The sequence below is a fragment of the Hesperophylax consimilis genome, chromosome 25, assembly GCF_061612785.1.
Source record: "Hesperophylax consimilis isolate HC1 chromosome 25, BYU_Hcon_1.0, whole genome shotgun sequence".
Classification (NCBI taxonomy): Eukaryota; Metazoa; Arthropoda; class Insecta; order Trichoptera; family Limnephilidae; genus Hesperophylax; species Hesperophylax consimilis.
Window position 1 is genome coordinate 28,807,561 of NC_142860.1, and position 26,443 is coordinate 28,834,003.

At 36.1% G+C, this 26,443-nt stretch overlaps 1 protein-coding gene across 1 annotated transcript in view; it reads right to left on the bottom strand.

Annotated features, from left to right (window-relative positions):
* The window catches only part of dsd (attractin-like protein dsd), a 54,168-nt gene that overhangs the window by 21,858 nt on the left and 5,867 nt on the right, over nucleotides 1-26,443 (bottom strand). Inside the window, exons 2-10 of the mRNA XM_089646733.1 lie at nucleotides 18,973-19,173; nucleotides 15,813-15,985; nucleotides 11,409-11,489; nucleotides 6,396-6,512; nucleotides 5,247-5,387; nucleotides 1,946-2,096; nucleotides 1,767-1,907; nucleotides 1,429-1,622; nucleotides 234-367 (exon numbers count right to left, since the gene is read on the bottom strand). Of these exons, the coding sequence (XP_089502859.1) occupies nucleotides 234-367; nucleotides 1,429-1,622; nucleotides 1,767-1,907; nucleotides 1,946-2,096; nucleotides 5,247-5,387; nucleotides 6,396-6,512; nucleotides 11,409-11,489; nucleotides 15,813-15,985; nucleotides 18,973-19,173 (1,333 nt within the window). The remainder of the gene's footprint in view (nucleotides 1-233; nucleotides 368-1,428; nucleotides 1,623-1,766; nucleotides 1,908-1,945; nucleotides 2,097-5,246; nucleotides 5,388-6,395; nucleotides 6,513-11,408; nucleotides 11,490-15,812; nucleotides 15,986-18,972; nucleotides 19,174-26,443) is intronic.

The following is a 26,443-nucleotide window of genomic DNA, read 5'->3' on the forward strand; positions in this document are numbered from 1 at the left end:
AGGAATTCTAAGAGCAAAGCCCCGGCAAGGCTGAGGTCCTGGGTTCAATTCCTCGATGCCACAGAATCTAGGAATTCTAAGAGCAAAGCCCCGGCAAGGCTGAGGTCCTGGGTTCAATTCCTCGATGCCACAGAATCTAGGAATTCTAAGAGCAAAGCCCCGGCAATTAAATAAATGAAAGTCTGGAGCATCGCCTGAGAATTATTTTGTATAAAGGGTTAAGTAATACTAACCTGCACTGTGTTGAGGTATCCAAACTGTGGAGAGTGTCCGAATATGACTATCATCTTTTTGACCAGCTTCCTGTGCGTGGGAGACTCCGGGACTGTCACCACGGTGGCCGTATGTCCCGCTGTACTGAGGGGACCTGATCAAACAATAATTATTAGTAGTTGGTTTTACGACCAGAGCTGGTCTGAGATAATCATTCAGAAACATCAATCAGGCATTTGAGCAGGCAATCCGGAATGCTCAAAGCAGATGGCGCAGGTGTGGTAGGGGCTCATTTGCAACAGTTTAAAATATATTGTTTTAAGGATATGTGGTGGTTGGAGTGTCAAGGAGTTATCAAAAAATGAATTGATATATAGAAATGCGCAAGTAATTGCGGAAAGGAAACTAGATTTCAGATTATTTTACTACTATCCTATGGATGTATGTGTCTACACATACTTTAAACAGAATAATATGATAAATAAGTTTTGTAGTTTAATTTGAGATTGGCGGCGTACAATGGAAGTAACAAATTTTAGACGATTTTAGCAGAGCCAGAAAGTTGAAAATTGAGGTTACTCATGTTTTGAAATTGATGTTCTTATGCTTTTTTTATTTTTATAATTCTTTTAAAATATCCTTTTGTTCAAATTAGACTGTATTTACGGTCAGAATCGATTCTAGGGGTGAATATGGTTTTGCTTAAATTAGACTGTATTTACAGTTAGAATAGATTCCAGATGTGGTGAATATGGTTTTGCTTAAATTAGACTGTATTTACAGTTTGAATAGATTCCAGATGTGGTGAATATGGTTTTGCTTAAATTAGACTGTATTTACAGTTAGAATAGATTCCAGATGTGGTGAATATGGTTTTGCTTAAATTAGACTGTATTTACAGTTAGAATAGATTCCAGAGGTGAATATGGTTTTGCTCAAATTAGACTGTATTTACAGTTGGAATGGATCCCAGAGGTGAATTTCTTATCGGTTTACATTTATAGATTTTATAGCACTATTCACATTTTTCTTGTTCATCACTTGGAAACCTATGTTCAGATGCTCTCGAGGAGCACAGTACAACATAACACAATACGATACAACTTGCATCGCTGCACAGACATAAACAAAGATTCACAGCCAGTATGAGAGTTAGCTTACTATCGCCAACGGCTGATTCAAATTACCGGGCAGGTTCTATCTCGAGTAACTCACCACACATGGCTACAGTCCTGTTGCAGGGGTCACTCCTCACGGTGATGTTCTCCCAGGAGTTGGCGCTGATGTCGAAGGCCCACAGCTCGCTGGTGACGGCTGTGTGTCCCCACTCAGCGTCACGGGGCGCATCTTGTGGCAGGGCGTGACTAACATGCCCTGCCGAGTCACGGAAGTGTGAAGTTGGCACGTGCCTGGAACCAAATTGCAATATCAGATATGGATAAATTAAGTATTAGTATTATCTATTCATTAGTGCAGTAAGATAAAAATAATGGGTAAGACGGGTATGCCATTTCCCTAACTGATAACTAATCTAGGGTAAGTGTGCGCGCTACCTGGTGTGGTGTCTCTGCCGGGGCGACTGATGGTGCGCCACCACACCCCCGTAGTAGAAGATCTTGTCTCCGTGTAGCACGGCACTGCCCCCGTAGCGAGCCAGAGGGGCCCCCGACGGGTTGGATGGGTGCGCCATTTCCCTAACTGATAACTAATCTAGGGTAAGTGTGCGCGCTACCTGGTGTGGTGTCTCTGCTGGGGCGACTGATGGTGCGCCACCACGCCCCCGTAGTAGAAGATCTTGTCTCCGTGTAGCACGGCACTGCCCCCGTAGCGAGCCAGAGGGGCCCCCGATGGGTTGGATGGGTGCGCCATTTCCCAAACACCTCCTGGAACACATAATAATTATACTATATCATATGCTGATAAACCAATTTCCACAAGAAATAACAGAACGATTAGTATACAATTGGTCTAAAGCAGTGGTCCCAAAACCCCGGGCCGAGGACCGGTACCGGTCCCTGGATTAAATGGTAATGGTTATTGCTTCCAAATAAAAATAATTATTCAGTTGAGAACCCTTTCATGCCAAGTTTCCGCTGACACAATACCTTTGAAGTAAAAAACACGACTGGGCTTCCATCTTGCGCACTCGCATATGTAACGTAAAGAGCTCAAGTGAGACACAGCGACGTGAGTCACCGCTCTTGTATTCTGTTTACCCAAATGCAAGTGGAATCATTTTATCGACAATACGTGACATACTAAATACTTCTATTGAGACCGACGAGAGTTATTATGTTTATAATTATTTTATTAAATTCGTAAATGTATAGTGAGGGATAAGGGGCCGTTCAAGTATTACGTAAGCAGATTTATTACAATTATTTACCCCCCCTTCCCCCTTGTCACCAAAAGTAAGCAAAGTTCTTACCCCCCCCCCCCTCCCATGCTTACGTAAAAATTGGTGTTTTTTAAACGAGTACCTAAATGTATTAATTATTTGTGGGAATCCCCGAATATATATTCGGTGTTCAAACATAGATAATGTATAGGTTGCAAATGTGTAAAAAAAAAATAACTACTGCTGAGCAGTGCTGACGTAATCACTAACTCGACCCCCCCACCCCCCATGTCATCAAAAATAAGCAAAGCAAAGACCCCCTGCCCCCCTATAGTGCTTACATAATACTTGAACGGCCCCTAAGCCAAAATATTATTCCGGCATTTACTACATTTTTTGGTGTAACTATATTTTATTTTGAAGGCATGTTTAAATAAAATTACTAAAACAAAACAATATAAACAATCAACATCCCCCCTCAGCGGGCTGCGGTAAAATTATCAAACGTTGACCGGTCGACGGTGATAAAAAGGTTTGGAACCACTGGTCTAAAGCATAGTGGTCACAGGCGTTGCGTGTTGAATCCTCTGCTAACTAAGTCATCCATCATTGTAAAAGCAACATTTTCCACCTTTAATGATGCAAGTCGGGAGAAATCAAATATAGTCAGGTTATTTGTTACCCCAGTAATGTCTTTCCACAAAAAAAATGTGTACTTCAAACTGGAACACACTGACCTCACAAGTCATATTTCAATTAAAATCACATTTGAGTTGAGTATTTTTATACATTCTACCTTGCATCAATGGGATACATAGTTTGCTAGGTTGTACATGACGGAGGACTAATGAAAAATCCAAGTTTTCGACCTCGGCAGAAATCCGGATCTTTGTCAAATATCAAAAAAAAAACAGTACAATTTTTTCACCTCATTTCAGTTTTTACCAATTTTGACCCAGTAGGACTAATTTTTAGGCAAAGGTACATAATACTTTTTAAAATAGACTAAATTTGCTACAATTTAAGATGAGAACGATCTGTGTATGGCTGTGAATTTTTTAGCAAAAAATTAGATCACTGTCGTATATTAAAATATTTCTAGGTCATCCATATAGATGTGTTCCATATTTTAAATAACATGATATAACCAAGCAACTAAAGCATAAAGAAGGGCGAGTAAACGCGCTTGTATGGCCAGCCTGCGTGACTAACTTGCCTGCAGGTCATGCCTGCGGGGAGAGCAATCTTGCTGTTGAACAGAATCAATTCGGATATTGACATTTTTAGCTTCAATGAAGCTGCCTTTAAAAGGCAAGCTCAATTATTACTGGTGTAGTTCATATATAGTTCATCTGAGGAACTAGCGTCATTGATCCCTTCGGCACCGGTGCGTAGTCGGGATACACGCCAAACGCGCGCCCAACATTTGTACACGGTTGACATTTGTCACATGAGAACGGGTCGCTTCTACGATTCGTTTTTAGGTTCAACAGCTCGGCTGTGGAACGAACTGCCGGCCTCTGTGTTTCCTCCCTCCTACAACATGGGACTCTTTAAGACCCATGTTCACTCCTTCCTCTCCACAAAAAGACCCTCCACACAGCATCCCCAAAGATGACATAGGCCCTGAGGGAAATTATTTTCTTCAGGGCCTCCTGTGTGGAGTTAATATAAAAAAAAAATATATATATATATATATGGCACAGAACCGGTGGAGAAGCGGTAGACTTTTTAACTTAAAATTGAAAATAGTGGATACTATAGACATCTCTGGTCATTCTCGCATAGATTTAGCTCTGCAGGGGGAGTGTAAATGAATTTCAGTTATCTGTGCATTCAAGCAGCAGGATTTATTTTGAATGATATTGTTTGACAAGAGATGGCTTCGCTAGTCCTGTTTTGGTCATCTTCGTACCATGATTTACGATTTTAAAGATTTTTGTCGCAAAAAAAGTTATTTTTGAATTACAATGTGCTAATTAGGATTATTCAAAATTCTACTCTCTTGAGAGCTAGTTGTGACAGATTGTTCTTTCATGGTGCAAATGATAGTTTTATGGTTCTGATTGTCGACCGCTGCCAAATTTGGAGAACAACCTGGAGGAAAGGATTTGGAGCCCATCTTAAAACGGATGATATCTTCGTTAAGTCCTCTGTTTTTATGTATTTGGGTGACTGATACATATTGTTACGCCGCCTGCAGAGTGAATTTTTGCAATCAATTTTTTTATTTTATAGGGAATTAATTATTCCCTGATGGTCTGTGTGATTTACAAAACCTGATCACCACCAACCGGTTAATAGTGACCGAGATACAGCTGTTCAAAATAACAGGTATTTTGCCATTTTTAGCGATTTTAGCGGTTATCATTGTTTTTTGGATATTTAACAAATTGAAAACTTGGATTTATCATTAGGGTTCCGTCATGTACAACATAGCAAAAAATCAAAACTATCCCATTTGTTGCAAGGTAACCCCAGTTTAGGTGACAAAATGACTGGACAATGACATATATACCAAATCCGTCCGTCGCTAACTTCAAAGACACGAATAATGATTATTTTGATTCACAGAACCTCACTACTTCCAAACAAGGTCTCCCAAGAGTAAGCTGGTACCTTTTACAGATCAATATGTTGGTCATGATTTGATAACCCTGTGGTTTACAGATATATAATGCTTAAATAGAGTTACCGTTGAAGTCGTAAGTGTACATGAGGTGTGACCTGCCGTAGCCCTCCCCGGCCACAATGTACAAAGAGTCTCTCCAAACCACAGCTCCGTGAGAAGCCGTTCCGTTCCTTGTGTCCTGGGTCTCTACCTCTTCCCACACTCCTGGAACATTCAACTACCTGTTAAATATACAATTGTTCATAAAAGGGAACACTCTATCTGCACTCAGGTTACTCGTACATAAATGAATCCAACCAATTTACAATTAACAAAATGTTGATATTTTCTGGGCACTAATAGGTTGAAAGTGTAGAGTTTACGGGAAAAGCGGTGGTATTTTACAACAAAATTGATGTTATGTTAACTTTTAGCAATTTTTAGCACAAAATGTTGCAATATCCCTTTAATTTTTTTTAATTAATTTTAAAGACAGTACGGCATTTTCAACTGGATTCCATTCTGTGGCTATTCACAGCTGCCAAAACCATAAGCAAAAAAATAAATATTACTTTTTTGTTCATATTTTCTCATACCTACATTCATTACTGAAGATAAAAGAAGTATTCGGTCCGCCTGAACAATCCATTATTAACAGATGCAATTAAATGCACAGCCGCAAAGTGAGCATGCTAAGTCTGTTCTACAGGTATATTAATGGATCTTGCTCTAAGAAGCTAGCAGCATTGCTCCTGGTGCATCGGTGCACGTGCATGAAATAATATATATAATAATAACACGAATAACTAAGCAGAACACCAACAAGTTTACAGTTGATTTTGAGCTGCTTTTTCAGTTCGTTATTGTGTAAGACGGCTCGTACGTGGAACGAGCTACCAGCATCTGTTATCGTCCTTTATATAATCCGGGCCTATTAAAGACCCAAAATAATAAATCCCTTCCAACAGCCCCCACCTTAACCCGCCTCACAACGCTGTCCAACCGGGTGGCGACATGGCTCCCCTTCAAAACACCTAAATATCCCAGATGAAATTACTAAGACATTGTTGGGAAATAAATGTAATATGTACTTTAACTATATAAAGTTTAATATACCTACTTTATCAATTGTATCTACTGTGTATGTCTAAATAAATAAAAAAAATACCAGAAAATCACAGGAAAAATATAGTTTAGAAAATAATTGATTGTTGCTTTGCTTGTTTTAATTACCGTATTTGGTTGGCTGCGAGCAGTCGTGTCCCCCGTACCCCGGGGAGCAGGCGCAGGCCTCCACACCAGCTGCGGAGCGCTGGCACGTCCCCTGATCACTGGCCGCTGAACAATTTCCTGGAACACAGAACATAAATAAATAATTTCATTTCGTTGTCATTGTGAGAGCTATTTCATAGGGAAGACGGCCAATGGGGGGAGGGGGGGGGGTGACTTTGATCACCGCAGATATCTCTATAATTATCGCTATCACTTGCTTCTTTTTAATGATTTTTTACAGCTTCTCATCATTCGGGCGACGTGGATACAGTGACGCTTCGAAAATAAGGTCTAATTATCTGTTTTCGTTGTTTTTTTAGATATTTTCAGACAGAGCAAATTGTTAGTATATTTTATAAATTCCTCAACGATTATTACAGTTTTGTGTAATTTATATTGAAAAGTATAATGGTGTTTACCGATATATTTAAATACTCAAACTCACATTTTTTTTACAAATTCTTTTTGGATTGGCGTGTCATTGTAATAAGTTTATAAAAAATGGTATATCAAAGTCGCCCTACCCCGACGGGTGACTTTGATCAACATTTTTTTTTGGCTCCACATATGTACACATATATATATTTCGACAGGTAGTTTAAACGCTTCCATGATAACTCATCAAAATGACAATTCAACACACCTATAAAAAGTGCTATAAAGTTATGAAAAGTGATGAAAAAAAAACTAGGAAAAATAGTTACATATGTAACCAATTTAACCTAGTTTTTGTTTCTCCATTTTTGATAACTTTAACCTTTTGAATGCGTTAATTTGCTCCGTTTTATCTATACCCGTACACGGTACATATTATCAAATACCTATGCACGCAATTAAATGTCAAATTCTGGCATGATTTATTGGACTATATAGACAGAACAGATTATTCTCCACAATATGAAAACAAATCCTCGTGTGTCAACACTCTTAGATGTTTATAAAAACAAAAACATAAAATTTCATACAAAGACGTACCGTATCTTTTGAATGTGGTCCCGCCATTCACTCGGCGTGTGTGTACTTAGGTGATAGACACAAGTGGGACACCATGATCACTTATCATTTTTAGTTATGAAAAGTTGTGAATGACATACTAGTACTAATGCCATCCGTTGACAAAAATTTAAACTAAAGGACTAAAAGGCGCGAAGAGGCGCACTTGATTATCGATCTTTTTTTATGAAATACAATTTTATTTTTGAGAAATTCTTGTAGATGTCAGCATCGTGATAGTTCTACGAACGTCCAAGTGAGCAAGAAATACATTTATGACGAAAGAGCGCTGGAATATCGGCCGTCAAAGTTTCCGTATCAACTGTTGATACAGCCGCGTGTAAGTATAGACTTTTTGCCGTAACAACAGTTGATAAGGCCGCGTGCAAAGAGTTAAAGCACTTTTATAGGTGTGTTGAATTGTCATTTTGATGAGTTATCTGGTCACCAGTTTAAACATGTACAACAAATATAATATAAAATTTTCCCACACAAATGATTTCCTTAAAAAAGGGATTTAGTTTCAAAGCTGAAAATTGATTAATCACACCGTTTTACGGTACTTAATAATAATAATAATAATAATACTTGGATGACTTGTATAGCACCGTTTTTGTGTAAAAACACCTCAAGGGCGCTGTACAAACAGATAATAAATTTGTACAGTGGTCTATGTTATTACTTAACTATTTATGGAGAAAATATACAGTTCAATACTTACCTGATAGGTCACTTGAGATTAACACTTAATTAACATTATCTAATTGTTTATTGGCGAAATTTAGATACAGGATTTAGGACTTAATTGAAAAATTGAATATAACTGGACTTTCTCTTAGGATTGGTATATTTAATTTAAGGATACGACAGCTTAAAAAGGTAAGTTTTTAATTTAGACCTGAATTCTGTTGGACTTGTTATGGATCTTAGTTCCTGAGGGAGTTTATTCCAAGCCTTCGGCCCAGATACTCCGAAAGCGCGATCACCAAACTTAGTATTTGGCTTGCGCATAGGTTCTATCAGTCTGCCTACAGCTGCTGATGTTGCTGATCTAAGCGTTGACTGCCTCAGACCAGTGTTTTCCGGGAAGCATAGTTCAGAGATGTAGGGTGGGGCCATTTCATTGATGGATTTAAACACCATCCAGCACAGTTTGTACTGGATTCTTTCAGGGCACTTGAGCCAGTGAAGGTTACGAAGGTGTTCTGAAATGTGCGAATATTTTGAAACCCCGGTTATGAGCCGTGCTGCTGCATTAAACACTGATTGAAGTTTGTCAATTTGATATTTTGGAAGGCTGGCATAAATGCCGTTGCAGTAATCGAGACGTGAGACTACGTAAGAGTTGATAAGTAGTTTTGTTGCTTCTGAAGGAAGGTTTCTTCGGACAGACTTGAGTTGTCTTAGGTGAAAAAAACCGGTGCTTACAGTCCTATTTATTTGACTTTTAAACGAAAAGTCTGAATCTAAATTGACACCGAGAAGTTTGACTGTTGTTTTTGGGATGATATCGCTGCCGGAAATAGTAATAGGTGAATTGTCTATGAAATGTTGACGTTTGTTTGTGGCTACCCAGAGAAACTCAGTCTTAGATGGATTGAGCTTCAGCTTGTTTGAAGACATCCAACGAGTTATTGCTTCTAGACATTCAGTTATACGGATTTTGAGACTATTGATATCATTTGGAGCGCAGTAAAAATAAACTTGCTGATCGTCAGCGTAGCAGTGAGACAAGAGATCAAATGACTCGATTATTTTGGCGACATCATTTGTAAAAAGGATGAAGAGAAGTGGACCCAAAACGGATCCCTGGGGTACCCCTGAAGATAGTGTTGCGAAGTTGGACAATTTATTTCCAACCCTCACGGCTTGTAAGCGATTGGATAAATAGGATACCAGCCAATTTTTTATGTCGGAATTCAAACCAAATGTTTCCTCTAATCTCCTAATGAGGAATTCATGATCAATCGTGTCAAACGCTGCACTCATGTCTAGGAGTGAGATAAGTGATAACTTACCTGACTCTACGGCCAGAGTTATGTCTGATAGCATACGAAGTAGTCCGGTTTCAGTTGAGTGGAACTTTCTGTACGCAGATTGACGTTTTGCGAATAATTTATTTGAATTCAAGTGACTGGTTATTTGTGCGGCAGCAATTTTCTCCAGGATTTTTGAAATAAATGGTAAGTTTGAAACGGGCCGATAATTACCTAAGTTATCGGGGTCTAGTTTTGAATTTTTCAGGATTGGTGTAACTACAGCTGACTTGAGTGGTTCAGGAAAGTCACCCGTGCTAAGTGATTTATTAAAAACGTGAACTAGGAATGGAGCTAAAACAGTAGAACATTGTTTTAATAACCATGTCGGTATGGGATCAAGACTGCACTGTTTATTAGGCGAGCTTGAAATAATTTTTATTACTTCTTCCAGCGTTGTGGGTTTGAAGGAAGACAAAATTCCTTTAGAATTTAAAGTGAATATTGGCGGAGGGGCGTGAGATGCGGAAGCACGAATGGATTCAATTTTTTCCCGAAAAAAACTTGAGAAAGCTTCCGGGGTAATATCTATTTTCGTTGGAACAGTGACTTCGGAAATTACTGTCTTTATTGAGTTCCAAAGACGTCGAGGGTCGGTTCGCTCAGAGTTAATCTTGTCTTTCCAATAGTCTGATCTTTTGGAATTAATTTTACACGTATACTGTTTTTGAGAAAGGATCCACTCGTCTCTTGTAGTTACAGAAGAGTTTTTCCTATAGGTCCTCTCTAATTTCCGCATAAGTCTCTTCTGGTTTCGACATTCATCGTCAAACCAGCCGTCAGAATTTCGAACTTTCCGTGTTTTTGATGATGTCGGGGCATATTTATCTAACAGACATGAAAGTGTTTTATTATATGTCTTGACAAGTTCGGTAGGGGTCTTTGTTTCCCAAACATTGGGTGTACATAAGAGAGAGGTCTGTAACTCTTCCAGAAAATCGCTAAAGCAAAATTTACGCCATTCCCTTGATACAATTGTTTTATATGGTACTTTAGGCGGGTTAAAATCAATATCAGTGCAAACGAGCCGATGGTCTGACAGTCCTATATCACGAATATCTGCTGAAAGCGGTGGATCACTGTTCTTTGAAATTAGTACATCTAATGTACCACCAGCATCATGAGTTGGGACGTCGACCCATTGGTGGCATCCAAAGCTGGCTAATAGATCTAAGAATTTAACAGTGTTTGGTGATGTCACGCGCTCGAGACGAATATTAATGTCACCTGTAATAATGAGTGTGTCGGAGAGTCCGACTGAAACTTCCAAAAACTGTGAAAACTCATTATAAAATTCGACTGAGATTTGTTTCGATCCGGGCCTATAAAGGGTGCACAACATGAACGACGTTCCTGAAGAAGAAACCCTGCATCCAATATACTCAAACGTGTTAAATGTACCGAGAGCTACTTTGTTTAGCCGTAATCCTGGTCGGGCTATTATCGCGACACCCCCGTGATTCACGTGTGAGATATTGTTTGATGGTAGGTCCCTACTAGGTCGGGCTTCTTCAAGAACCACATACCCTAAAGCTCGGAGTCTCTTAATTGAGTACGAATCACTGTTCTCGTGCCAAGTTTCTGTGACAGTAAGGATATGGAGTTTTTGGTCTCTGAAAATATCGTCCACCACCTCTAGTTTGTTGTTAAGGGATCGAGCATTCCAGGAACCAATCGCAAGTTGTCTGCTCCTATAGTTGGCATGTCGTTCTAATCTAATTTCATTTAAGATGTTGTGGAATTTATCAGAATCGCGGAGGGCTTTAGACGGTAGGTAATTCTGTTTGTCGATCGGTTCGACTACTTGAACATCCTGTACTGACGGAGACTTATTGTTATTTTACTTACTTACTTATATCAGTGTTAATCAATCTAACAGAATGCCTTAAAAATGAATTTTGAATACAGCTAAAAGTCATATGATTTATAGATAAAATATTAATACCTGGACATGTTTGCCTATCGCAAGCTTTGCCAGTCCAACCCTCGTGACATGAGCAGATGGAGTGATCGCACGAACCATGACCTAAAAGAAGATTAAAAAACTTATCATTAAAAGATTATTGTGATATTTAGAAATGCACAACATTATAAAAATAATTTATTTACATAGCGCACTTTTGTGATATTTTTCTATCAGATGCATTAGAAAACACAAAAAAATCAAACAAGAGATAAGTATTTACTATCTGTTTGCCTGTCCGAAACAGTAAAAAAACTTGGAAACGGTGATCTCTGGCATCATGAAATTGACAATGATATTTTCCATCTAATAATCATCTATAGACGCATCACTGGAGCGATTGGTGTCATACTATTATCATACATTTAACATATTATTTAATTAATACTGTTCTTCCAAATATTAATATGGAAACTTATGAAAGTGCTTACTGCGGTTTAAAGTCAATTTATTACACCTAGATTTCACCATTTATCCCATAGGTTCCCATCCCATTTAAGTTCTATAAATTTGAACTTGATAGCTCAAAACATTTTTGCAGAGTTGGCATAATATCAATCGTCTCTTTGTCTATTGCGAATTTAACAAACTTGTCATTAACATTGCAAAATGCAATAAATTAACATTTACACGTAATAAAAATAAAATATCTTTTGTATACACACTAAACGGCACACACACCAATGAAGTAAAATATATCAGGGACCTTGGGGTAACACTGGATGTTAAATTAAACTTTATCCAACACACTGATGACATCATTAACAAAGCCAATAAAATGCTGGGATTTATAATTCGCATAGCAAAACCCTTCCACAACATAAACACTCTATATTCCCTTTACACCTCATATATTCGCCCGCACTTGGAACACTGTACACCGATCTGGACTCCTTTATACCAAGCCCATATCAAAAGAATAGAAAGAATTCAAAAAAATTTTTTTAAACACATAAATTATAAACTAAACTTACACTCCTCAAATTATACCGAATCCATTAATTTTCATAATTTTAACTCCCTCCAAACACGACGTCTAATTTTTGATCAAATCTTATTATTTAAAATCCTAAATAATGGTCTGGACTCGACTCTGACCAGAACTTACCAATTTAATAAATCTTCATATTCCGTGTATATCAACCGGGCAATCTGATTTATTTTATCTACCCTCTTGTAGAACAAACATTTGAAAAAATTCCCCAATTCCTCGTATATGTGCACAATATAATACAAAATTTTACAGCATTGACATTTTCGGTAATAACCTAAAGAAATATCGATATGAAGTAATGCGTACGATCGATTATTAATATGAGAGTATGGAATGTATCGGCAGCATCTCCTATCCTCTTCCTATTTTCAACTTCCTCTCCCCTTCCTTTAACACCAAATTAATTTTAAGATACTAAAACTTAATTTCTAATGCACTTTAACATAAGAAACTTCTGTGGCTTGACTTCAGTTAACTTGTATATTTATATCTATCATTGTATATTATATAAAAGCTGTTACTCTTACAAAATAAATAAATAAATAATATGCCAAAAATCACTCGAGTGGATATAATTCATTCAAACGAGAGGTTGTGGTTGAATGATTAGGATCCTTGATTATGAATTCGGAGATAGTGATTCATACCCCGGCATGCGACCACCATTCAGAATTGAAACGTTGCTTGAAATGGCTTTAGCCATGTTTGGTGACCAAATGTTACCCTAATGCCATACACTCACCTACACCTACAGATGGTGGGAGCAGTTAGGATTCCTGTGCAGTACTCAAATCAAAATATAGAGCTTCGAAATACCATTTTGACTGTCAGAAAATAAAACAAATTGCCATATTTATCAAAATTGGGCAGAGCCACGTAATAAAGCTAGTATAATCTTTAGTAAATCCCAACATCAATCAAGTTGGCTTGCTACATATTTTCCATTCACTGAGAGAGATTCATGAGGAGAAATTTATTAAAGAAAAATATACATCATATTTTGCATACATTTTGCAATGAATCATCTTTATAGCACCGTTTAACATTATTAATCTTTCCAAGATAAAGAAATACAAGCAAACATAATGTTTTACATTGCATTCAAAATAATGAACATTAGATGAATCAGCAAAGCTGCTTTGTGTATAATTTTATCAGTTTAAAAACATTGAATTAGTTCTTATGCTGCTAATATTATCAGACTCCTGTTTGCCGAGTTTCACATAGTTAACCTTTTGAAATTGTTTGTTTATTATTTAAAATAATTATCTTGTTCTGAAACATTGAATTTTTTATTACAATAACATAAATATGTATGCTACAGAACCATCCTGTATTTAATTTATGGTCATAATTTTTGATACACACAAATTATAAACAAAAGTAAAGTAAGAGAGATATACTTATGGACCAACCCCTAGCGGCCAGAGCCCTGCATTTGCAATGTTGAAGAATCATGCCCATGCAATTATACAATTATACAAATACAGACCACTGCAACTGCATTGTTGACCTGATAAATTCATTTTGCATTCGGAAATAACCTCCTCCTGGGTTGATTAAAGACAAAAATAAAAGTGGAAGATCCTCTGAGTATCGCCCTGGTGTAAAACATTGCTTGAAATGGCTTTAGCCGTAATTGGGGATGCCAGTCTCACTGGCTTCAGACGGTTGGGAGCAGTTAAGACTTTTGTGACATTTCACATAAAAAATATATGTCACTTTATCAAGAATGATACTATCCTCGAGCACAAAAAATGGTATCATCTTTGACAAAAATATTTTTAATTATTGTACATTCCTGGCCTCCCCTACAGGCTAAACATACACTTATATACCAAACTATACTGAATGACTCTATAAAGTACCATAGACAACCAACTATCAGACACTCACTAACCAATAGGATGCATGATCTAGGTAGCAAATTTGGGGGTACTATTGATATATTTGTTGCCTTCAATTATAGAATTAAGCGTAATCTATACCAGCACTTTGTTGAATCCTAAAAATTAGAATAGAGTTTTTTTAATTTTTTTATTTTATTATTTATTGAGTTAGTTATATATTACAACATTTGAATATAAACTAATGTAAACAAGATAATATTTCAGTTTGTAACTTTAAATATTTTTACAATAAACATAACATTTCTTTTTAAATACATACATTCTTCAGACTTTCAGGCATTTCATCATACATCTTTAGTCCTTTGTACGTTAGGCAGTTCTGTGATTTTGATTTCTTCATATGTGGCAATCTAATTCTATTTACATTTCTGGTTTCGTAATTATGAACATCTCTATTAAAAACAATTTCATCCTTCAAAATATTTTGGCATTTGGTTGTTCATGACTTTATGCACAAAAATTAACACATTAAATAACAGTCTCTTTTTTATTGGAATCCAATTTAGCTGCTCTCTCATTTGATTAATGCTTGCGTATTTGCCTTTTCCCAGTATACATCTCATAGCTCTATTCTGTATAGCATCTAGTTTATTCAAATTTCCTTCATTGGCCAAATATAATATAGTAATACAATAATCTAAATGTGGAGCAACTATAGTTTTATAAATGAGCTCTATAGTGTTTCCATTTAGTTTATTTCTTAATTTTTTAAGAAAATTGACGTTTTTTGATACTTTCTTTAGCAGATATTCAAAATTTGCTGTGAAAGTGAGTTTTGAATCGAGTATTACACACAGGTAATTAATATCATTTACTTTTTCATTATTAATTTTCAATTTTAACTCCGTGTTATGCGTTTTGTTGCCTATTTCCATATATTTTGTTTTGTTTACATTTAGTTGGTAAAGTAGTTTTAGTGAGTTGTCTTATATGTAGTATGGTGCTAGTTTCTATATTATTTTATGATACTGTTACATGTTTTACTAATATTGTTTCATATTAAGTTTATCAGTTTACTGTTATGTCAAACTTTGTATATTGTTATAGGTATACTCTGTTATTAAACAAAGCCCTGGGAGCAAAACAAAAATAAAAGAAAATAAAATACTACATCAGCTCAAAGACAATTCATCTACCAAGCTCCTAAAATCTTCCACATTCTCCCTGGTAACTTAAAAACCGAAACCCAACTCCGTACCTTCAAAAAACAAATAACGCTATGCGTCCTTACATCTGCAATACATTTCAATCATAATACCCATACATTTAGGTACGGTCCTGTGCAGGCGCAATTGGAGCAGTCCGCTCTGGGCACCCTTTGACTTTAGGGCCGGCCCTGCATACATTATACACTCTAACCACTTAAACACATATTTCAGATATGTCTCACATTCCCTATATTCTAAATAATTATGATGTATTATCAATCAGAATGCATAAATTCACAAAATTCAATATGTATAATTGTAAGATTATACTAACCTGAGCAGTTTTGACTAGAATACTTGCTGGGACAGGCGTTGATGGCGTAGGAGATGTTGAAGCCCGACATGTTGTACGCGTCGTCGGAGAAGAAGTGCAGCAGCGCCGAGCCCGAGTGCGTCATTATCTCTGGCACGCTGCGTACTGCGTACGAATCCTTGTACATCAGCCCGCTGTAAGAAGAGAACTCATTATAAACCAAGTGAAACATGCTACATACATCACAAGTTGGTGCGAGTGGCCTCAGATTGTACAAGAGTGACACATCAACAAAGGGGCCTTCAGGCCAAAAAAAGAAAACCGTAATGACTGTAATATGTGAGAATAAACTTGGAAGTGTGATAGATCTTAGAGGTTATAGACTTATTCAACAGATGTCAGTAGTATATAGGTTTGCCCCTCCATGAAGTGAACCGAGGTGGGCTAGCAGTTAGGTTTCTAGCAACAGAGAGATTTTGAGAGCATAACATAGAGGATATTGGCCTCCTGGCTGTCGTACACACTCGTTCTCGATTGTAAGAATTTTTATTCTAAATAAACAACAAAAAAGATAGCAGGCAAGTTTAGTTTAGAAAACATAAAACAGGAAATCTTAATATAAAGTTCTATTATTATCACTTATTTGACTAATATTAGATTCTTAAATAATAAACTGTAAATTACAAGTTCTGCAACAAATTTGGTGATTTAGGTCCAATACTTTTTTTACGGTTAATTAATGATATTGTTACTCTATTTGATAATAATGTTAAAGTGGGTCTTTTCGCCGACGATTTAATGCTCTAAACCATAGATGATTTTTCACATTCAAATAAATTTAAATAATAAAAGATTAGTGCAAACTTAACAAACTTCGTCAAAATCAGCAAATGCCACATAATAAGATTATCTAAATATCAGCAAATGTCACATAATAAGATTATCTAAATATCAGCAAATGCCACATAATAAGATTATCTAAATATCAGCAAATGCCACATAAAAAGATTATCTAAATATCAGCAAATGTCACATAATAATATTATCTAAACATAAACAAATGCAATGTACAAAGATTATCTAAACACCAGCAAATGTTGCATAATAAGATTATCTAAACATCAGTAAATGCCACGTAATAAGATTATCTAAACATCAGCATATGCCACGTAATAAGACTATCTAAACGAGAGCAAATGCCACGTAATAAGATTATCTAAACATCAGCAAATGCCACGTAATAGGATTATATAAAAATCAGCAAACGCCACATATTAAGATTATTTAAACATCAGCAAATGCCTCATAACAAGATTTTTTAGAAGAAATCAACAATCAATTAAAATGAACAATGTTTCCCTCACCTCTGTCAATGAAATTAACGATCTTGGAATTATTTTCGATTCCAAATGTAATTTTATTTCTCACATCAATACAGTAACAAATAAAGGGCTTGGCTTCATTCTTGTTAATGGCCGAGACTTTAAAAACATATCAACATTAAAAATCATGTATACTTCTTTAGTTCAAAGTCAAGTCGAATATAATTCTTCTTTCTGGTTCCCTCATTTTAAAATCTATTTACATTCCATCGAAAAAATTCAGCATAAATTTCTAAGATATATCTAACTCGGTCTACCAATAGAAACCGTAAATTAAAACCACTTGATGAAAGAATTAAAATTATTAAAACTCTAAGATAGAAGACTTGTTTCCGGCTTAACTTTTAAAATTATTAATGGAATTATAGACAGCCCTGATTTATTAAATCTAATCACCTTCAACATACCAACTAGAACTACTCGATCGAAGATTCTTTTTAATTGCAACAATAAAATTAGGACCGAGTCATTTAGACACTTTGGCAGAAATTGTAGGTGTGTTCAACTGCACGGAATATAGTTAAAAGAAGGCTACAATAACATATCTCAGTAATCATAACAATGAAGGTTAGCATAATACTTTTCTTCTGCGTGGGTTCTTTATAATTTTAAAATGAAATTATTTTACTTTTGATTACTGTTCCACTGAATTATTATCAAATATAAATAAAAATGTAAATGTTCGTTTGTTCAAAATCTTAAATCTCCGAAAATTCTTCACTGATTGTTTTGAAATTTTGTTTCACATAGTGGTTTGAATCGAAGTGAATAATAATAATAGTCAAACTCGCCACGTGCTAGTTGTTGCGTTCGCCGCAAGTGGCAGCATCTCTTGGCCACTAAATTTAGAACTAATCGCCCACGCCGTTCCTGACGCGCCCCGCCTCACCCTCTCGGAATCCTGAGTCGCATCCCGTGCTCCGGAAGCTGAATCCGGATAAAAAAGAATATCCTGACTAACGTCTGGATAATCACACTAAAATAATAGCTTTTTAAGAAGGCAATATAGTATAGACTAACTTGTATGCTCATATTTCGACGTGCACGCCGCACGTGGACAATGGCCGGCCACACTTCCGCTCACCGATTGAACTATGTAAGCTTGACTATTCTACCCCCTTTCTATGTGCTTTCATAAACTCAGTGCCAATTTCGTATCTTAAATTCAGAAAGACAGATAGAACTTAGTTGGGATTATATTTTGTACCCGTAATGTTTTCCATGCCCCATGTGTATTACACAGTATATTGTACTGTATTATTGCACTGCCACCCAACGTACATTGCAACTGATACTATATAAATGTCACCTGTGGCAGGTAAAAACAAGCTCTTCTTTTAAAACCGTGGCATCTGTTGGACGTAAAAGCAACACGCGCTATTGTTTATTTGCTGCAGCAACGCGTGGAGGTTCATAGCTAGTATAAAATAAATCTGTTCGGGTGTTTTTTTCTACCTGTATTTCAATGGAAGGTAATCCTCCACATAGCATCCCCATGAAGAAGAAAATTCCTGTTTGGAATTATTATAAAAAATACAACTGTTTCTTTAGCCCATATTTAGAATAAGCCTTGCAATGTTCTCCATTAAAGCAGATGTGGTTGAACATCTTCAACTACTTCTTTGTATGGCAGGAGATCAACAGTCGCTATTTACAGACCAAGTGATTGCGCCGGTGACTAGAGTGACCTAGAGGCAGATCGATAAAGAGGATTGGAGCAGGACTGGAAGGACTGAGGACTGAAGGTGAGTGGCGAGGTTGGAATGTAGCACCGTGATAATGATGATGATGAGACAGACCTGAAGACGGCCAGCAGAGGAGAGTCGACACTGTCGCCATCGTATACGTAGAGGTGATCCCAGCCGCACTCCGTGGCGAACTCCTCGATGTGCAGCCGCACCGTGGTGTTGGGGCCCCCTCCGTCTATCAGCCAGCTGCACTTCACCCCGATGGAGTAGTTCCCTGGCCCGTCATGGATGAAGCCCCGGGGCTCTACCAGTCTGGAAATATCAAACAATCACACTGATAATTAATTTGAAATTATGCATTTTTTTAAAGATCTTAAGTGCAAGCGCAAGCGGTAAGACTGGAAATACAAACTTGAAAAATATAATATGAGAGCCTCCATGGTCGAGGGGTAAGGCTCTCGACTTTGAATCCGGAGATCGCAGGTTCAAATCCAGGCGTGCGCAAGTAAATTAAATTTATTTGTTTGTCTTATTAATTCATCAATATGTGGTATATTTGCAGCACATTCCAGAATGGAAGATACTCTCAGTATCGCCCTATTGAAAGACCACAATTGAAATGTTGCTTATGTTGTATCACTCGCTCCGGTTCCATGATATTTCATCAAAATGACAATTAAACACACTTTTAAAAAGTGATAAGGAGTCATTAAAAGTGATGAAACAAAAACTAGCTTAAATAGTTGCGTATGTAACCTATTTAACCAAGTTTTTGTTTCATCACTTTTCATGACTTTTTATGGGTGTGTTGAACTGTCATTTTGATGAGATACCGGTAAACGATTTTTGTTACCTTGAAAATTCCCATTTTTTAAAATAGTATTCATTTTGTAAAAAAATCAAAATTTGTTAAAAAATACATAATATCAAAATAACCGAATTAATCCGATATTAACCCCCAGGAGCCAGAGCCCTGCATTTGCAGTACAGAAGAATTGTGCCCGCGCATGTCACGAAGCGCTGCAATTGCAGTGTCGACCTTATACACTCATTTTGCCTTTGGATATTACTTTCACTGGGTTGATTAACCACTCAGAACATTAGAACGTCAAAAGACGTAAATATGATAATAGCAGTCAAGACATTAGAACGTCTTTTTACGTAAACGCGCGAGATTTTACAAAAATCGATTTATTTCCATCACTAGTATACGGATTGCCATGATTTAAAAAACAGAGTATCGATAATGAATAACGCTACGCGTCTGTATTCAAGAATATCTATGGAACGTAGAGGTGCATTATCTAAGCCGATTGGATCTGTCATCTTGTTCGTTCATGATTTATTGCGTTTCTAAATAATTTATTAAAAATATTTTAGTTTGGACGGTTAATATTTTGAGGTGACTAATAGTTTTTAATTATATTTTTTCAATATATAAAGTGTTATTTCTTTATGATACTCAGAAAAAAGTACATTTTTCACGGCTTTGAAATAATGGTAAGCGATTCTTACATATTTTTGACGTTTTCATAAAATGTATATTTAGAAACGCAAATATTTACTTATAACAACACAATGCGATAGTGGATTTCATAATCTTTCCAAAACATATTTTAGAATGAGGCTACGTTTCCCAAAACAAGAGTTATGAAGCTTTTAGCAAAACTCGTAAATAACACAAAAATTATCACGTTTTGACAGTTCTCAAAGGAACACATAGTAAATAAATGTCTTTGTCTGAGAGGTTAAACACAAATATCAAAATCTGCAAATGTATATGTATATCTTTAAAAAAATGTATTTTTATTTATTGAATATTATTATTGGGAGGATTCCTACAAACACCGCCGTTCGATGTACGTCCATACTCCTTTACGGATGTACAAGGTACGGTCATACTCTCCTAAAGGATAAAAACCAGCAGAAAATAATGTAACAATGTGGTATCTATTCCAAAAGCAAACCCAATCTAATTTATTTATTTTCAAACCACACGGATGGAGTGTTGTTACGAATGATGATATCTCAAGATTGATTAAACAATAATGCACAGGAAGTTGTGCATCTGCGGTACAACACTGTCCCGTAAAGGAGGAAACATTCCATAGAAATATTCAAATGTCACTCGTTGCAATATCTACAAATGGTGTGGTTTCCAGAACAAGAAGGTAAACCATATTGCATGTAATGTTATTCCATTTCATTATAGCGAACTGTAATTTCTGTCAATATGTATTAAATTACGTAGAGTACAGGTAGAATGAGAAGATTGAACGAGAGAGTTAGGTCCAGAGTACAGCTGCTAAAAAGAGATTTCTAACAGTGATAACCCTAATGAACTTAATTAAATGGACTGGGCTATGGCTTGAGTACTAACGGGAGCAGAGCTTAACATCATAGTATAAAGGTAGACTTCCGAGCACAGCAGCGTCACTGACGCGCAGCGACAGCGACAGATCCGCATTTACGCACGCTGCAGTGGTTGGTTTATAAATTTTGCTTGAAATTATTTAAAAAAATGGAGGGTTTTTACAGAGAAAGATGATGAGTTTTTTACAACTCTGGTGTCACAAAAATTATTTTTATTTGATTTAAGTACAAAATTAGACGAAAACACATATTTTTTTAAGAATTGGAGTGAAATGGCAAATTATTCCCAAGAGATTCATAACAATATATTAGTTCAAGCAGATTATATTTATAGAAGCAAGACAAGTAGGTCGGCGATCACAAAAGGACTTGAGTACGCCTGTGATAGTATCGCAGGCGCTCGGAAGCGATTGACGCTAGTGTGGCCGTGCTCGGAACTCTATCATTAGAAGCTTTTTTTGTCCAAATGTCGTATTCGTAGTTACTTGTTGGTTGATCCTGAGATCTACTGTTTCTAATACATGTGTTAGTTGTTATTTCTTGTGTTTTGTATTGATGAATGTAAAAGAATATTGTTTTAGAAAAGAGTTGGTTAACCCCTAGGAGCTGGAGTCCTGTATTTGCAGTGCTAAAGGATTATGCCCACGCACGTCACGAAGCACTGCAACTGCAGTGTCGGCCTTGTACATTCATTTTGCCTTTGGATACGGCCTTCTTCTGCCTTCTACTGGGTTAAAAACAAAAACCGAAATGTCACTTTATCAAGCATGGTATTGTCTACAGGTACTTGAACAAAATGGTCTCAATAAATTTTTAATAGTCTTGCCGGCTCTTACTGGTTGATTGGAATGATGTTAAGACAGTTAAAGATTTTGTCAGTGCTAGTTCTTACAGGGACTTCAGTATAATTTTCAATATGGCTTTTTGGGTTTTAATTAGTGGATTTAGAATATTTTCATTTGCAAATGGTGAAGTGTGAAAGAGCCGAAAAGAAACTAAAATCTTCCTGAGAATATTTTCATATACAAAAATGTAGCGTACACAAAATGAATAATGTGGTCCTAATATATTATGTATTTGTTTTTAAAACAAAACCTTTTGTAGTAATACAAAGAAAAACAGTTGGGACAAAAATATTTAGTGAGGTTGCGGAACATTTTATGGTTTTGTATGGGACATTTGTAGTGAATCTTGTATGAGGTACTCAACACCAGTACTGCACTCAATTCTATAAACACATGGACAGGTTTTATTTACACTGAAGATGTTGAATATTTTGCATCAGGAACCAAAAAAATATTTCCACTGAGTTGCGTATAAATAAAATCAGGGGGTTTTATTTGAAATAACGATTACAATAATATGTTGAAAGATAAAAACAGATTAAAGATGTGGCCACACTTATAACTAACTAACCATTAAACCGTTTCCTGTAGGGGTAGGAAGAGAGGACAGACCGCCAAACAACTCCTTGCCTCATTCACATTCAAACATCATCTTCTGTTATTCCGACTCTTGACATGGTGCGACTCAAGTATCTGGTTCACTTGATCATGCCATGTCTTCTTCGGGCGTTCCCGTCATGTATTCTCCTTACACTCCTTTCTTCATTCATTCGCTTTACATGCCCAAACCATTTAAGCGTCCCTTTCTTAAACTTACTTATTACGCCTTGCATTCTTTGTGAATCATACCATTAAACATGGTTTTAACACACATACACCCCAGGGATCTCATTTTTACAGCATTCAGTCAGCTTTATTTCTTTCTCAGTTCCATGTGTCACTGCCATATATCAGGGTAGGTACCAGCGCTTCATTTTGGACTGCTAGCTACGCTTCATTGGACAATTGTTAGCGCTAACAGTGTTCAGTCTTCCATTAATGTAGTTTCCTGCATTTACCCTTTTTTCAATATCTCTGTCAGCCTTTTCATCTCTCTAGAACATACTTCCTAAATATACAAACACATCAACCTGCTCCAAGTATTCATCATTCATATTCGTATTCATCACGCACACTCTCTCTTTCAAACATCATGACTACAACACAATCGTAATGTTATTTACCTTTAAATTATTATCTTTTAACGCAAACATGGATCACTTTATAAACATGACCTCAACAGCTGATCTGATGTCCCCAATATAAACAAAATATAGATAATAATAAACACATTACGTATTTTGGTTGGAAAGATAAACAAAATATTCAAGTACACATGGTACACATATTATGAAAATGAAACCCAAATATATAGATAAAAAAAAAAACAGAAAGTATAGTTTGAGGAAACAGAAATTACCACGAGGAAGTGGTTATATGGTTTAAAATGAAGACGTTATTTGACTATTTTATTCAAATTAAATTAGATTTACCTCGGGTTTGGTAGGATGTAAAAAGAATGCCTCCAAATAATATTTTTAATTGTAGTTAACACATTTCTGGCGGGAAGGGCAGTTCTACCTTTTACACCGGCCCCACTTGAATGACGGAAAAGGCATTGCTGTCTGATAATTTTATTTGAATATTTTATATCAATCTCTTTGTGCGGGTCCCAACAATATGTACATCTCATAGACTAAATTAGACTAGAGACGGCATATTCATTTAAAAATAACCCCAACACAATTTTGTTTTGGTTCACATGCACATTTATGAAAAGGCCCACGCATTATGTCGCAATGCGAAATGAGCACTGTGCATTGCGTTTTACCTTTTGTTGGTCTATTTTGCTTCTCAGCTATGCTGGGCAAGTTCATTTTTTCAATCACAAAAATAACCGAGTTCCAAATATTTAAATTTGAATTATGTCCATATTATAACACCTTTGACAACAAATTCTCCGTGGTTTCGCTTACGAGTTTGAACGCTTGTACAAGGAGTTTAAACAGAGTTGGGTTGTTAAGTTCATCTCCATATTTGTGACGTACGCTAAGTGGCGTTATTTTTAAAATGAATTTAACTAGACAGGGCTAATCTAGTATAATACATCAATGGTACATCTATTTAAAAATGTGAACGAATTCTTACTCATCTTCAAGCTCTTGTCTTTTGTGTGGGAAAATATTTTATCAAAAGGAAACTATATTTAAACCTGTAACACGTGTAACTTATCCTTATCGCATCAAAGATGCGGAAGTGGTTTTTGTTTTTGTAATGATTTGTGCTTAGTGAAAAAAAAATTGTAATTAATAAAAAACATACATTTTTCACAAATAAACATCACTAAATGGCCCAACACTGACTACAACTTCAGATTATGGAGTCGTATTATAAAAGTAGGTTTTAATTTCGGACAATAATTTTATGGTTCAAAGATATAAATGTTTAAATCAAAATTCATTTTCTTGTTTTCTCGAATGGGACCCTTGTTTTCTCAAATGGGATCCTTGTTTTCTCGAATGGGACCCTTGTTTTCTCGAATGGGATCCTTGTTTTCTCGAATGGGACCCTTGTTTTCTCGAATGGGACCCTTGTTTTCAAAAGTATTATAGTGATTTATTTTTGGGGTATTATGCTGTATTATGGGTATTAGACGTGCCCATCTGCCCTGATGATGGACATTAGAGGTGAAGCGTATTTACTAGAACAGATGTTTGGAACAGATATTTCAAAGAGACTTTCGTACTTAGTATTTGTTCTTAAGTATTGCGCGTCTTGCGAGTCTTGCGCGTCTTGCGAGTATTGCACGTCTTGCGAGTCTTGCGAGTATTGTACGTCTTGCGAGTATTGCACGTCTTGCGAGTATTGGACGTCTTACGCGTCTCGCTAGTCTTGCGCGTCTCGCGTATTCATACCGAGGGCGGGGCATATGTATAGGCATCTCGTTACTCGCTTACATAAGAAGAGTGTTTCCCTAATCTTTGAATATTAGGGAAACACTCTTCTTATGTAGGTGAGTAAGCAAGAAAGGATATGACACTGAATTTAGTAGATCGCGATCAGCGCGATCTCGACTGGTATTGTCAATAAATTCCCACAGTATGCGTCCACCAGTTAAAAAAGGTTTTAGCAAGAGTACAAAAGCATCGCCGGAGACGAGGTCCGGCCGGGCGCTTCCTACCTAGTGCACATAATTAGTGCACGGCTAATGTATTATTTCTCGCTTTCGAAAATTGGAAGCTATCTTGTGCGAACTGTGAACGAAAGTGGCGCCATCTAGAAATAAAATATTAGGGCTTTATAAAAAAAATATTTTCACTGTGTTCTTTGTTGGCATTTAAAATCTGATGCACCACCATAATAAAGCTTGGCTTGTGTATGTGGGGGTGTAATATTATGTTCGTTATTTTTACTATTAGTATTCTGTTTATATTTTCAGTGTATTTTTAAGGTGGTATTTAAAATGTTTATTGTTATTTCTAAGACTTTCTGATAATGTATTAAAAAAAATCACTCCAAGATATTTATAGTTGAATTGCACTGTTTTTTTAATTACTTTTTCTAGTTGTGAGAGTTGATGTTTATCTGGGTTTTCTATTATTTTTAAAGGTGCAGTTTTATTTAGACTATTTTCTTTGTAAATTTGTAAAATTACGTGATATAAAAATAATGCATTTAGTTTTCTGACTTTAAATTCTTTAAACAGAAGTTCTGATGAATATGTACCTATATGATTTAAGTGGAATTATTTTTTAATTATTATTTTTTTGAATCTATGATGTATCTTAGTTTCCTCACTCTGTCTTTGAGTACGTTAATGTGTGTGGTCGATTTTATCCATTAATTTGTCTACTGTAATGTATAGATATTTTATTTCTGTTTGGCTTTCTATCACTAAACACAAGATATTACAGATATTATTATGTTGTTGTGTATTTGCTTAGAGTAGATTATAATTTATTTTTCTTTAGTTTTCCTTGTTTTTTATGCAGAATTGTATATAATAATTTTTTTTTAAACACAGTGTTAAGTAGTAAATTTATGTCAAACCACTTATTTTAGTTCATTGATGTATCTGTGTTGGCCATGTTGTTTATTTCCGTCCATGTTTATTAGTAGCACTGTGTCGTCCTTTTGTTTCACCTTAATTACTATAAAAGGCAATCTGCATTTGGGAAATTTAAATTTTAACATTCTAATTTTCATTATAAAATGAAAATTCGCTTTCGTTGTATGGGATGACAGTCATTTAATAATTTTACTTCTTGGGGCCTCTTATGTAGGTAGCAAGTTTTCCGTGCTAAGACTCATTTATCAAATTAATT